The sequence below is a fragment of the Aquarana catesbeiana genome, linkage group LG03 (assembly GCF_042186555.1).
Source record: "Aquarana catesbeiana isolate 2022-GZ linkage group LG03, ASM4218655v1, whole genome shotgun sequence".
Classification (NCBI taxonomy): domain Eukaryota; kingdom Metazoa; phylum Chordata; class Amphibia; order Anura; family Ranidae; genus Aquarana; species Aquarana catesbeiana.
The window spans coordinates 583118413-583130208 of NC_133326.1; the positions used below are offsets into that span (position 1 = coordinate 583118413).

The following is an 11796-nucleotide window of genomic DNA, read 5'->3' on the forward strand; positions in this document are numbered from 1 at the left end:
CTTGTGATTAACACAGTATTTTCCATATTTATGGTCATATATGTTTTGTCAGCATTTCACCTTATATATGCACTTATGTATTGTGATACACATGGGTATGGATTATAGCGCTACACTTTTATTTTTCTGATGTTACTTTTTGCCTTGAGTCTATAGGTGTGTTAGCTGCTATTCTACCTTCCTTTGGCTTAGTGCAGCGCTGTACTTATTTTCCATTTTGGTTTTGATCTTCCTCTCTCTCCAGTCCTCACCTACCTTCTGCTATATTGCTCCAGTGCTGCGCACTGCATGTAACATCTGCTAGTTTATCCTGCTCCTATCCCCCAGCTCTGCTGATCTTCTGCTGCTGAGTCTCCTCTCTCTCTGTTCCCTGCTCATCTTTCGCTATAACATTCTCCTGTTGCATACCACATGTGCCATCTGCTAGTTGCTCCAGTCCAGACCCCACTCATCTTCTTGCTGCTCCACACTGTACGTCAGATGTGACGCCTGCACCAGACACTCACAGAATATATACACATGAACCAGAAGTGACTGTTGACGTCTTTCTGGTTCACTTGTTGGTTTCCAACTACATCCTGGGATATCTCATACCTGCAATATCCCCAAAGCAAAGCTAACTCTGAATGAAAGCCCCTCAAAATCTTCAGGTGCTGTTAACAAGCATGGTCATAGACTTATATGGAGGCTTTGGAGACCGTTTAACAAAGAATGCGACATGAGGTACAATTTTTGAAGCAAACAGTGTGAACAGGACTGTAAGGTAACCATTTCATGTAGTGCAAGGTGCTTTGGCATTCAGAATGCTTTAAAAAATTGTGTCAAATGTCACATTTTGAAGCAATTGTAAACGAGGCCTTATTGTACTACTTGGAAGTAAGTGAAAGACTGGCTGGTTGCACAGTGCTAATAAAGTACTGCTCCCTGCATTTCTAAGATTACACCCAGAATAAACTAATTTGACCTGGAATGATGAGTATGCATTTTCATTCTGATATAAAAATGGTAGTAAACTCTGTTACACCACTTGTACCTACAGGCAAGCCTATAATAAAGCTTACCTGTAGTTACTCTGAATATCTCTTAAACTTGTACAGTTTAGGAGATTATTCAGAGTGCATGCAGCCTATGACCTCATCGGCGCATGCGCTCTGAAGGTCCAGCTTACAGTGCTGGACCTTCGGACCCTGTGCCGGAAATGGTGGCTCCCGCGCACATGCTCAGGAGTGACTTCATCGCGCCTCCAGCCATTCATGTAGCCGGAGGATGCGAACCTGGAAGGAAGACCAGGGGAAGATGTCAGCCATCTCAGCGCTGTCATCGTGGCACTGAAAGGCCTTGTTCTATGGTAAGTCTTTCATAATATGCTACTATGCAATGCACACTAGCACATTATGACATTGCCTTGCGGGATTTAAAAAAAAAAAATTTTTTTACCACCAGCAGTTTAATTGATTGTTGCATGCTTATTCTAGGTCAATATAATAAAGTCTGGAATCGGAGACAGAATGGTAGAATTTTATAGGAGGCAACATCATTGGCTAGGGGGTACTATTTTGTTTTGGTTATCTTTGAATTCCAGGTTAAAATGTCCACCTTTCTGACAATATCTGTGCATATCCATTGTTAGTAAAGATGCCTACAGGTCTGAACCATGAGACTAGATTGTGTTTAGCCCAATGTTAATTTCTGTCACTGTTCATGGTTCATCTTTTTTTTTTTTTCTCCCCCCCAGGTGCTGTTTCTCTTGCTGGAACTGACTCTGGACTGTGGGCAGTGGCAGGTGGGAATAAACTGGTTTGTAATGGCCTCCTATATGCTGCAAAAGCCCAGCTAATTCAGGGCACTGTCACTTCTGTACAGGAGAAAGTTCGCTCTACAAAGCCTGGTGAGTGTGACTGGCATGACTTCAGATCCACGGGTTCCAGATAAATCTGTTTTTCTGCTGTATTCTTCAGTATTATCCATGTTACAGAAAGCTGGCATGAGATCATACAAGCTATAAACGTGTAATTCTGTCCCAGTGACCCTAATCACTGGCTTGGGAGCAAAATCTGGTTCTCATTTACTTTGATCATGCACATAACACGTGTCAAGTACATGTCCAAATTTAAGTTTGTGATATAGTATACACTTGCAATAATTATAAGCCAGCACAAATAATATTCAGTTGAAATAATTTATTATTAAAGAGGTTCTCAAACTTTACCGCGTCAGAGCAAATTGACAAAGTCTCTTGAAAACACGAACACCTCTACTCCATTTCAAGAGTCACTTGTATTCGCCTTGACTGATCTCCGCTTTGTTGTGTTGTTGCGCCCAGACCCTGTGTAATATAACCTCTGCAACAAATGGTGCTGGAGCTCTAGAAAGGATTGATGTTGTCCTCCTCACATGAAAGGAAAGAATACCTATGTTAATAGACACGTTCTAGCTGACTGATCTCAGGGTAGAGCAAATAGTTGTGCTGGATTTTTAGGTAGTTGCCAATTTCCCAGGGGAAACCCTGAGGTGATGAGCGCTGGAGGTAAATTTGTTTTCCCACTCACCTGCATAGCAATCATCATACTGTACATGCACGGGTGATCTAATTGTGCATGCTCTGTGACAATACACAAAACTGTCCCCATGTCCAACAACCTTCTAATGTCTGTGGTCCACTAACAAGTGAATATGAATTCTATAAGCTTAAAGTAGAACTATATGCATAACTTTTTTTCCTTTTGGATAGAGTAAGGGAGGGTTAGAATGCCTGTAAGGTTTATTTTTGCCATCTGTGTCCCATTGGAGAGATTTAACTTCACTTCCTGTCCCATAGCCAAAGCAGGACAACCCAAAATTTGGAAGATTTTCTTTTATTTTCAATGATAATGGTAAACAGGACAAATAGAGAGGGTGATTCTCCTTAACAGGGGCACAGACAGAAATACAAACTGACAGGTGTTTTAATCCCTCTACTCCATCCAAAACTAAAAAAAAAAAAAAAGTTTTTTGCCTTTTACTTATACTTTAAATCAGGTGTGGGAATGGCCTAAAACAAGCTTAAAGTGATATTAAACCCAAAAGCAAACATTTTGATATAAATGCTTAAGCATTTCTTAGATGTGGTTTTCTTTTTGTTAGGCTTTATTCCTCTTATTTTCACCTGGTGATTTGGCCAGTAAGTTTGTTGTTTTTCAAAATAACAAACTGTTCTACAAATGTATTAACAGGGACAAACCATTTACCGCTGGCAGGGGTGCTTACAATGATCAGCTTTTATTTTTTCGTGTAAAACTTTTATCCAAAAAAATAAAAAACTGTTTCTGTAGCTGGGGGGTGCTCAACCTTTGTCCCGTGGGCCACTTGTGGCCCTCAGACCCCTTGTGATGTGGCCCTCGACCTCAAACCAGTTTAGCGCAACCTGTCGATCACGATCTGGGCTTGCCAAGCCATCATCCCAGAGCATCAGAGTGTATCAAGCTGGCGCCGGCAGCAGAGGATGTAAGTTGGCCACAAAACCAGGAGCTGCATAAGCCAATGCTTCCTCTGTAGCACCAGCTCCTGTCCCAGGTGGCGTGATACCAAGTGCATTCTGCTTCTAATCCTTTCTAGCAGCCGAGAGAGCGATGCCAGCAGAAGCTGGAATAGGAAAAAAAGGTCAGTGTATTAAACAATAAGTGGTTAAGTGCCGCCGGCTGCCTGGGAGGGTGGTTGTTTGCTGCTCCCAAAAAAATTCCGCCAGCCGCCACTGTGTGATACAGTAATAATAGTACTTTTGAGAGAGAATAAAACTGGAAATGTTTAAAACAAGAAATAAGAATCATTTTGTTGACTGTAATTTCCAAAGCTCGTTGGACTGGATTGGATAATAAAGCACTTTGTTTCTAAAATAAGTAAGCCTATCCTGGTGTTAGGTTTGTGAAGTGCATATATTATCAGTATGAGATCAGGCATTTTGTGTAGCAGTAACTATCAGACTTCATGTGACCTCATCTCTAACCCCAGAATACAGAGTCCTCCTTGGACAGTGCACATTAGGCTAAATACAGGAAAATGTAAATATTAGCAAATCTGCTAATTTATGTTCGAGACTGAATTTTAAGAGTACTTATCAGTTTAGTTAAGTTTTTTCTTTTTTACTGTACCCAAAGACGCTGTCATCTTGCCCATGCAGTGCAAAAGGACAGTGTCTCTGCAAAGGGCATCCCCTGCCTTCCTTATTTATACTTGCCTACAATATACTCCCTCGCCATTCTCTCCTATGCAGCCAGCGCTGAAATTGGCAATGCGGGTGAACTTAGGGAGTGATGATGTCACTCAGTAATGTGGACATTTTTGGGCCTAGCAATTGGCTGCTAGGACCAGGCACTACTCCCCAATACCTGGAAATGTCAGGTATTCTTGCTGGCCATGGGGAGGAAGAATCAGTGGGAGAGTGTAGGCAAGGCAAGTATGTAGGTGTTTGGGAATTCCCTTTGCAGAGACACTGTCACTTTGCCCTGCATTGCCAAGTTTAGTGTTGGTTACTTGATATCGCTCTTACATATTTCAGTTGTTTTAAGTATTATGAGTGTCGACTTCCCTAATGATCGGGATGAGACAGAAAAAACAAGTTTCTGATCAGAGGGTAAGTTGCGTCGGGTCATACACACAAATATACATACAGTTGTGCACATAAGTTTACATACCCTGGCAAAATTTATGATTTCTTGGCCATTTTTCAGAGAATATGAATGATAACACAAAAACGTTTCTTTCACTCGTGGTTAGTATTTGGGTGAAACCATTTATTTTTATTCAACTGTGTTTACTCTTTTTAAATCATAATGACAACAGAAACTGCCCAAATGACCCTGATCAAAAGTTTACATACCCCAGTCCTTAATACCGTGTATTGCCCACTTTAACATCAATGACATTGTGACAGACCTAGCCGGGACAGAGGCTGTTGGAGAGGACTGAATGCAAGCCTCTTGCCTTTTGATTATGGGCCCTGGATTTTCAATGGAACAATACTCTTTGTGAGGTGAATTAGAAATCCAGTCTGAACTGTACTAATCGGACTCAGTTGTGTATATATTGTATGTTGTTTGATTCTGTTGAGGACTCCTTGCTGTGGTCATTTGGGATTTGTGTCCCTGAAGAGGGAGGGGGGATTCCTCCAGCAGCCCCCTGCTGATAAGACTGAATTATACTGTTGGGACACATACTGTGAGGAGATGCTGGTGTCATCAACTCCAGCTACCTGTGTTTATGTTAATTGAATGAGCTGATCACATTGCCCTCTATACAATGTAGGAGACAGGACGACTCCTATTGGAGCTGCTGCTATTGTGAGAAAATGTCCTGTGATAATTAACTCAGTCTGGGCAAAAGGTCATGTTTCAGTCACCTAGGCTGTATAAAGGATTAGTTAATTAGCTCATGTTAATTAGGTTACGTTTGTATTGTTGGAGTAATATGAGCAGGAGGGTGGAACCTCATCTTCTCCTGTATATAAGACTGTATTCTGGTTCTGAATAAAGTGAGTTCATGTTAGCAACAAGCAAGTGTCGCCTTGTTTTGTGCTCAGAGAGGTTGGAATATCTGATATCTGTATACAGACTGGGAGGAAGTGGTATATGACGGAAGCACTCAAGCGGAGTGTGGGACGTTCCGTGACAGACAGCTTGAGGTCTTTTGTGGTATTTGTGAATGAGGCACTTTATCTTCTCAGATGGTAAAGCTACCCATTCCTCTTGGCAAAAAGCCTCCAGTTTCTGTAAATTCTTGGACTGTCTTGCATGAACTGCACGTTTTGAGATCTCCCCAGAGTGGCTAAATGATATTGAGGTGAGTAGACTGAGATGGCCGCTCCAGAACCTTCACTTTATTCTGCTTTAGCCAATGACAGGTCAACTTGGCCTTGTGTTTTGGATCATTGTCATGTCCCATGCGCAGTTTCCTGGCTGATGAATGCAAATGTTCCTCCAGTATTTTTTGCTAACATACTGCATTCATCTTGCCATCCATTTTGACCAAATTTCCTGTGCCTTTGTAGCTCACACATCCCCAAAACATCAGCGATCCACCTCTGTGTTTCACAGTAGGAATTGTGTACCTTTCTTCATAGGCCTTGTTGGCTCCTCTCCAAATGTAGCGTTTATGGTTGTGGCCAAAAAGCTCAGTTTTGGTCTCATGACTCCAAATGACTTTGTGCCAGAAGGTTTGAGGCTTGTCTCTGTGCTGTTTGGCACATTGTAAATGGGATACTTTGTGGCATTTGCGTAGTAATTTCTTTCTTCTGGTGACTCGACCGTGCAACCCATTTTTCTTCAAGTGCTTCTTTATTGTGCATCTTGAAACAGCCACACCACATGTTTTCAGAGAGTCCTGTATTTCACCTGAAGTTATTTGTGGGTTTTTCTTTGCATCCCGAACAATTTTCCTGGCAGTTGTGGCTGAAATCTTAGGTGGTCTACCTGACCGTGGTTTGGTTTCAACAGTACCCCTCATTTTCCAGCTCTTGATTAGAATTTGAACACTGCTGATTCTCAATTCCTTGGATATCTTTTTATATCCCTTCCCTGTTTTGTACAGTATCACTACCTTTTCCCGCAGATCCTTTTGCTTTCCCCATGACTCAGAATCCAGAAACGTCAGTTCAGCACTGGATGAAAGATGCAAGGGTCTGTCAGGAGTCAAGAAACTCATTGACCTTTTATACACACAAACACTAATTACAAGAAAACAGATCACAGGTCAGGATGGTTACTATTAAAAGCCATTCAAACCTCTTTGTGTCAACTTGTGTGCATGTTATCAGGCCAAAATCACCAGGGTATGTCAACTTTTGATCAGGGTCATTTGGCTAGTTTCTTTTGTCATTATGATTTAAAAAGAGTAAACACAGTTGATTGATAATAAATGGCTTCAGCCAAACACTAACCATGAGTAAAAGAAATGTTTTTGTGTCATCATTCATATTCTCTGAAAAATGGCCAAGAAATCATAAATATGTAAACTTATGAGCACAAATGTACATACAAATAAAATCCTTGTAATCCAACAAAATAGTGCTTCAAACCTGCATGAGCTTAGTTAATGATCGGAATTGGACAGACCAAACAAGTCGCCGCTCAGAGGGTAAGCCATGTGCGGCTGTGCGTGATGACACTCCGTAACTCCGCTCTAGCGCTTTGTGTCCCTGGGAGGGGACTTCTTCAGAGGACCCCCTGAAGAAGTCCCCTCCCAGGGATACAGCGTGTCAGAGTGGCGTTATGGAGTGACATCGTTACACACGGCCTTACCCTCTGAGCGGCGGCTTGTTTGTTCTGATCCACCCTGACCATTAACTAAGCGCATCCATCTTGAAGCACTAATATTTTGCCGGCTTACAAATGTTTTATTTGTATGTACATTTGTCTTTTAAGAGTAATAAAGATTTTTACAGAGAGCACTAGCTGTGATATTTTTGCTTTGAGGATCTTTTGATATGTATTGGAGTGGACTTTATGGACGCATGTGAGATTAAGCTGTGAGGGATTCCCTTGCCACTATTGAGAGCAACATTTCAGTGATGTTGATGTTCTGATCTTTGGTGCCATTAACCATGAAAGGGCTTATAATTAAGGTGAGCAGAATCACAAGCATGACTGCGTTTAATTTATTAATATCCTATCATTATTTATTTTATTTTTTTGTCATTGCAGGAAATACAGTGACGCTGTATGAAATAAGCTATATAACGGACAGAGGACCTGGGTTGGACTTGTATGACCTTGTAGTCATCGCAACACCACTCAACAAGAATCTTGGTAACATCAAGTTTGTGGGCTTTGACCCACCAATCGAAACTTTTTCCAAACCTTACCAACAGACAGTGGCCACATTTGTTCATGGACGGATCAATGCTTCCTTCTTTGGATACGCCAAACCATGTCAGTTTCCACTATCAGAAATATTAACAACGGAAAACCCCAAACTTTTTATCCGCAGTATTTCAGCCGTGTCACCAGTCAATCCAGTACCAGAATCTGATGCATCAAAAGATTCAGGTCTCAGAGTCTGGAAAATCTTCTCCCCAGAAGTCCTAATTGATGAACAGTTGCATCAGCTGTTTGAGTCTTACGATACAGTTAAAGTGAAAACTTGGTTGGCTTATCCGAGATACAACCCACCAGAGAAAATACCACCAATAAAACTTCACCGTGCAATTTATTACCTGAATGGCATTGAATGGGCAGCCAGTGCCATGGAGATGAGTGCCATCTCTGCCAAGAATGTGGCTCTTTTATCTTACCATCAGTGGTATGGAAAGGATGATCACATTGACCAAGAGGATTTAGCAGAACGGCTAAAGACTGAGCTATAGATTTCTTTTTTTTTTTCTTTTTGTCTGACATATTTATCAATGTTCTAAAACTACTGAAGACAAATCACCTTATTTTGAGATATTTACTTAACCACTGCAGCCCTGGAAGATTTGGCTGCTTAATGACCAGGCCATTATTTGCGATATGGCACTAAGTTGGTTTAACCGCTTCCCTACCAACCAAGCAGTTATACTGCAGCAGGTTGGCTCCCCTGCGCAGCTATACGTCGGATCACGGGGTCGGGATAACAGGCGCGCTCCCGCTGCACAGCGGCGGTGCCGGTGCTTGCGGCCGACGGATGCGATGACCACCGGCTACGTCCATCATGACCAGAAGAGACAGAACAGGGACGAGTGTGTGTAAACACACACTTCCCTGTTCTGTTCTGACAGGAATGCCAGATCGTGTGTTCCTATTAGCTAGGAACCACGATCTGTCACTTCCTCCAGTCAGTCCCCTCCCCCTTCAGTTAGAATCACTTCCCAGGGAACGTGGTTAACCCCTCGAGCGTCCCCCTAGTGTTAACCCCTTCACTGCCAGTGACATTTTTACAGTAATCAATGCAATTTTATAGCATAGATCGCTGTATTAATGCCAATGGTCCCAAAAATGTGTCAAAATTGTCCGATGTGATCGCCATAATGTCACGATAAAAATCGCAGACGATATAACTTTTGTGCAAACCAATCAATATACGCTTATTGCGTGGTGTGGTTTTTTTTGTTTTTTTTTTACCAAAAATATGTAGAAGAATACATATCGGCCTAAACCGAGGAAAAAAATAGTTTTTTTATATATTTTTTTGGGGGATATTAATAGCAAAAAGTAAAGAATAATGCGTTTTTTTTCGAAATTGTCGCTCTTTTTTGTTTATAGCACAAAAAATAAAAACCGCAGAGGCAATCAAATACCACCAAAAGAAAGCTCTATTTGTGGGAAAAAAGATGTCAATTTTGTTTGGGTGCAATGTTGCAGAACTGCGCAATTGTCAGTTTAATCGACGCAGTGCCGAATCGCAAAAAGTGCTTTGGTCAGGAAGGGGGTAAATTCTTCCGGGGCTGAAGTGGTTAACTAACAATTGCACGGTCGTGCGACGCTGTACCTAAACAAAATTTTTACTTTTGCTATAATAAATATCCCAATTTTTAAAAATAAAAAATATTTTTTTCTTCAGTATAGGCTGATGTGTATTCTTCATGTTTTTGGTAAAAAATCGCAATAAGCATATATTGATTGGTTTGCGCAAAAGTTATAGCGTCTACAAAATAGGGGTTAGATTTATGACATTTTTATTATTATTATTTTTTTACTTGTAATGGCGGTGATCTGCGATTTTTAACGGACTTGGATATTGTGGCGGACTAATTGGACACATTTGAGACCATTGACAATTATACAGCGATCAGTACTATAAAAATGCACCGATTACTGTATAAATGTCACTGGCAGGGAAGGGGTTAACTGTACTAACTAGGTGTGTTCTAAATGTAGGGGGGATGGGACTGACTAGGGGAGGAGAGAGATTGGTGTTCATACTTAGTATGAACACACAATCTCTCTCCTCTCCTCTGAGAGAACCGGATTTGTGTGTTTACACACACAGATCCCAGTTCTCACTCTGTCACGAGCGATCGCGGGTGACGGTGGTCAGCGGCTCTGGGCACACGCTGCGGGCGCACGCCTCCTACAGCGTCTTGAAGGGCCAACGTACAGTCATGTCGGTTCGCCCAGGGGAGCCAGCCTGCTGCAGTACAACTGTGGCGGCTGGTCCGGAAGTGGTTAATAGTTTTTTTTTAACCTACCTAGCGCTGAGCATAGGCGGGCCAGATTCTACTCCCTTGCTAGGTCCCCTCAGTCCCAGTCCAGCCCAGAGAGTTAAGACCAAGGGATATAGAAGAAACAGGAGCACCACACATCCAGAAAAGTATGTTAACTTTATAAGGAAATTAACGCCTGTTTTTTTCTATGGGGAAATAAATGTATATTTTGGACTCTTAAAGCGAATCTCCAGGTTTACTCTTACTTTTAAATAGTTTCTTTGTGCCAATCTGGCCCAAACTATTTCCTTTACTAATTAATCTGAGTCTGTTGTCAGCACTGCATGTGATTCTCGGCCATTCACAGAAAGCCTCATGTCATCCTTTCGCCTCTCCACCTTGGCCAACCAGAGGAAGCCTTAAAATTGTTCATAAAAATACAAGGCTTTTTGTGAATGGCGGAGAAGCACTCAGCTTGATGTGATTTTGTTCCAACAGAAGATGGTAGTTCCCTGTACTGCTGCTGGAACACAGTGCTGTATACTGTATGTAGCTGATGCTACATACATTTTATGCAACGCTGACAGCAGCCACAACAGTTAGTAAAAGGAATAGTTCATTTGTGCCAGCTTGGCCCAAACAAACTAAAATACAAGTAAACCTGAAGTTTTGCTTTAAACAATGGTTTGTCGCTCCTGTTTGTTCTGTACCCAATTTGGTTGACTAGCCTAGAAAAACTGTACAGTAAAACCTTGGATTGAGAGTAACTTGTTTTGAGAGCATTTTGCAAGACAAGCAAAAATTTTTAATACATTTTGACTTGATAAACCAAGTGCTGTCTTGATATACAAGCAGTGTCATGTCACAACTGAGTATAAAAGAGAAGAGAGGCGCCTCTAAGTGTAGCAATATGGTTACATTTAATGAAGGTACAACATTTAGCAACTCACATGCTTGATGATTTAAAAGAACCACATCTAAGTATGCAGGCATCCGGGGTAAAGCTGTCCACATAGACCATCCCCCGCACCACCATCAACGTCATCCCTTCCACAAGTGCTTTAAGCCTCGCTTTCAGATCGCTTTACTGCAGCGTAGTCTCCCCGTTCACAATTGCAGACTGACAGCGGGGAGAACCGGTGGTGCGGAGGACGGTCTGTGTGGACAGCTTTACCCCGGATGCCTCCATACTTAGCTGTGCCTCTTTTAATCATCAACCATGTGAGTTGCTAAATGTTGTACCTTCATTAAATGTGATCATGTTGCTACACTTGGAGGCGCCTCTCTTCTCTTTTATACACTGTAGCTCCTGCTAGATTTTGCTTCTAATCGCCTTGTGGAGGCTTCCATTTGTGGATGGACATTTTATGGTTACACAACCTATCACATTGCTACAATATTTTTATATGGACTATAGACTGAAGGACTTATGAATAAATGGTTGTGGAACGAATCACCTGAGTTTCCATTATTTCTTATGATGAAATTCGCTTTGATATACAAGTGCTTTGGATTACAAGCATGTTTCCAGAACGAATTATGCTCGCAATCCAAGGTTTTACTGTATTCTACATCAGATCTAGCATATTTTGCATACTACCTAAAAAAAAAAATGTAGGGGTCATATATTGGCAATTTTATCACTAGCAGCTACTTTGGATGGATAATAAGAGCAGCTCTGTCTCACTGGTTCAAATGCGGCA

The 11796-nt window shown here is 41.6% G+C and overlaps 1 protein-coding gene across 2 annotated transcripts in view; it reads left to right on the forward strand.

The window, feature by feature from the left end:
* PCYOX1 (prenylcysteine oxidase 1) overlaps nucleotides 1-11546 on the forward strand; it is a 46075-nt gene extending 34529 nt beyond the window's left edge. For both annotated transcript variants that reach the window (XM_073622000.1, XM_073621998.1), the window contains exons 5-6: nucleotides 1736-1888; nucleotides 7674-11546. In XM_073622000.1, coding sequence (XP_073478101.1) covers nucleotides 1736-1888; nucleotides 7674-8335 — 815 coding nt within the window. In that variant the 3' untranslated portion in view covers nucleotides 8336-11546. The remainder of the gene's footprint in view (nucleotides 1-1735; nucleotides 1889-7673) is intronic.
* Nucleotides 11547-11796: the final 250 nt, after the last annotated feature.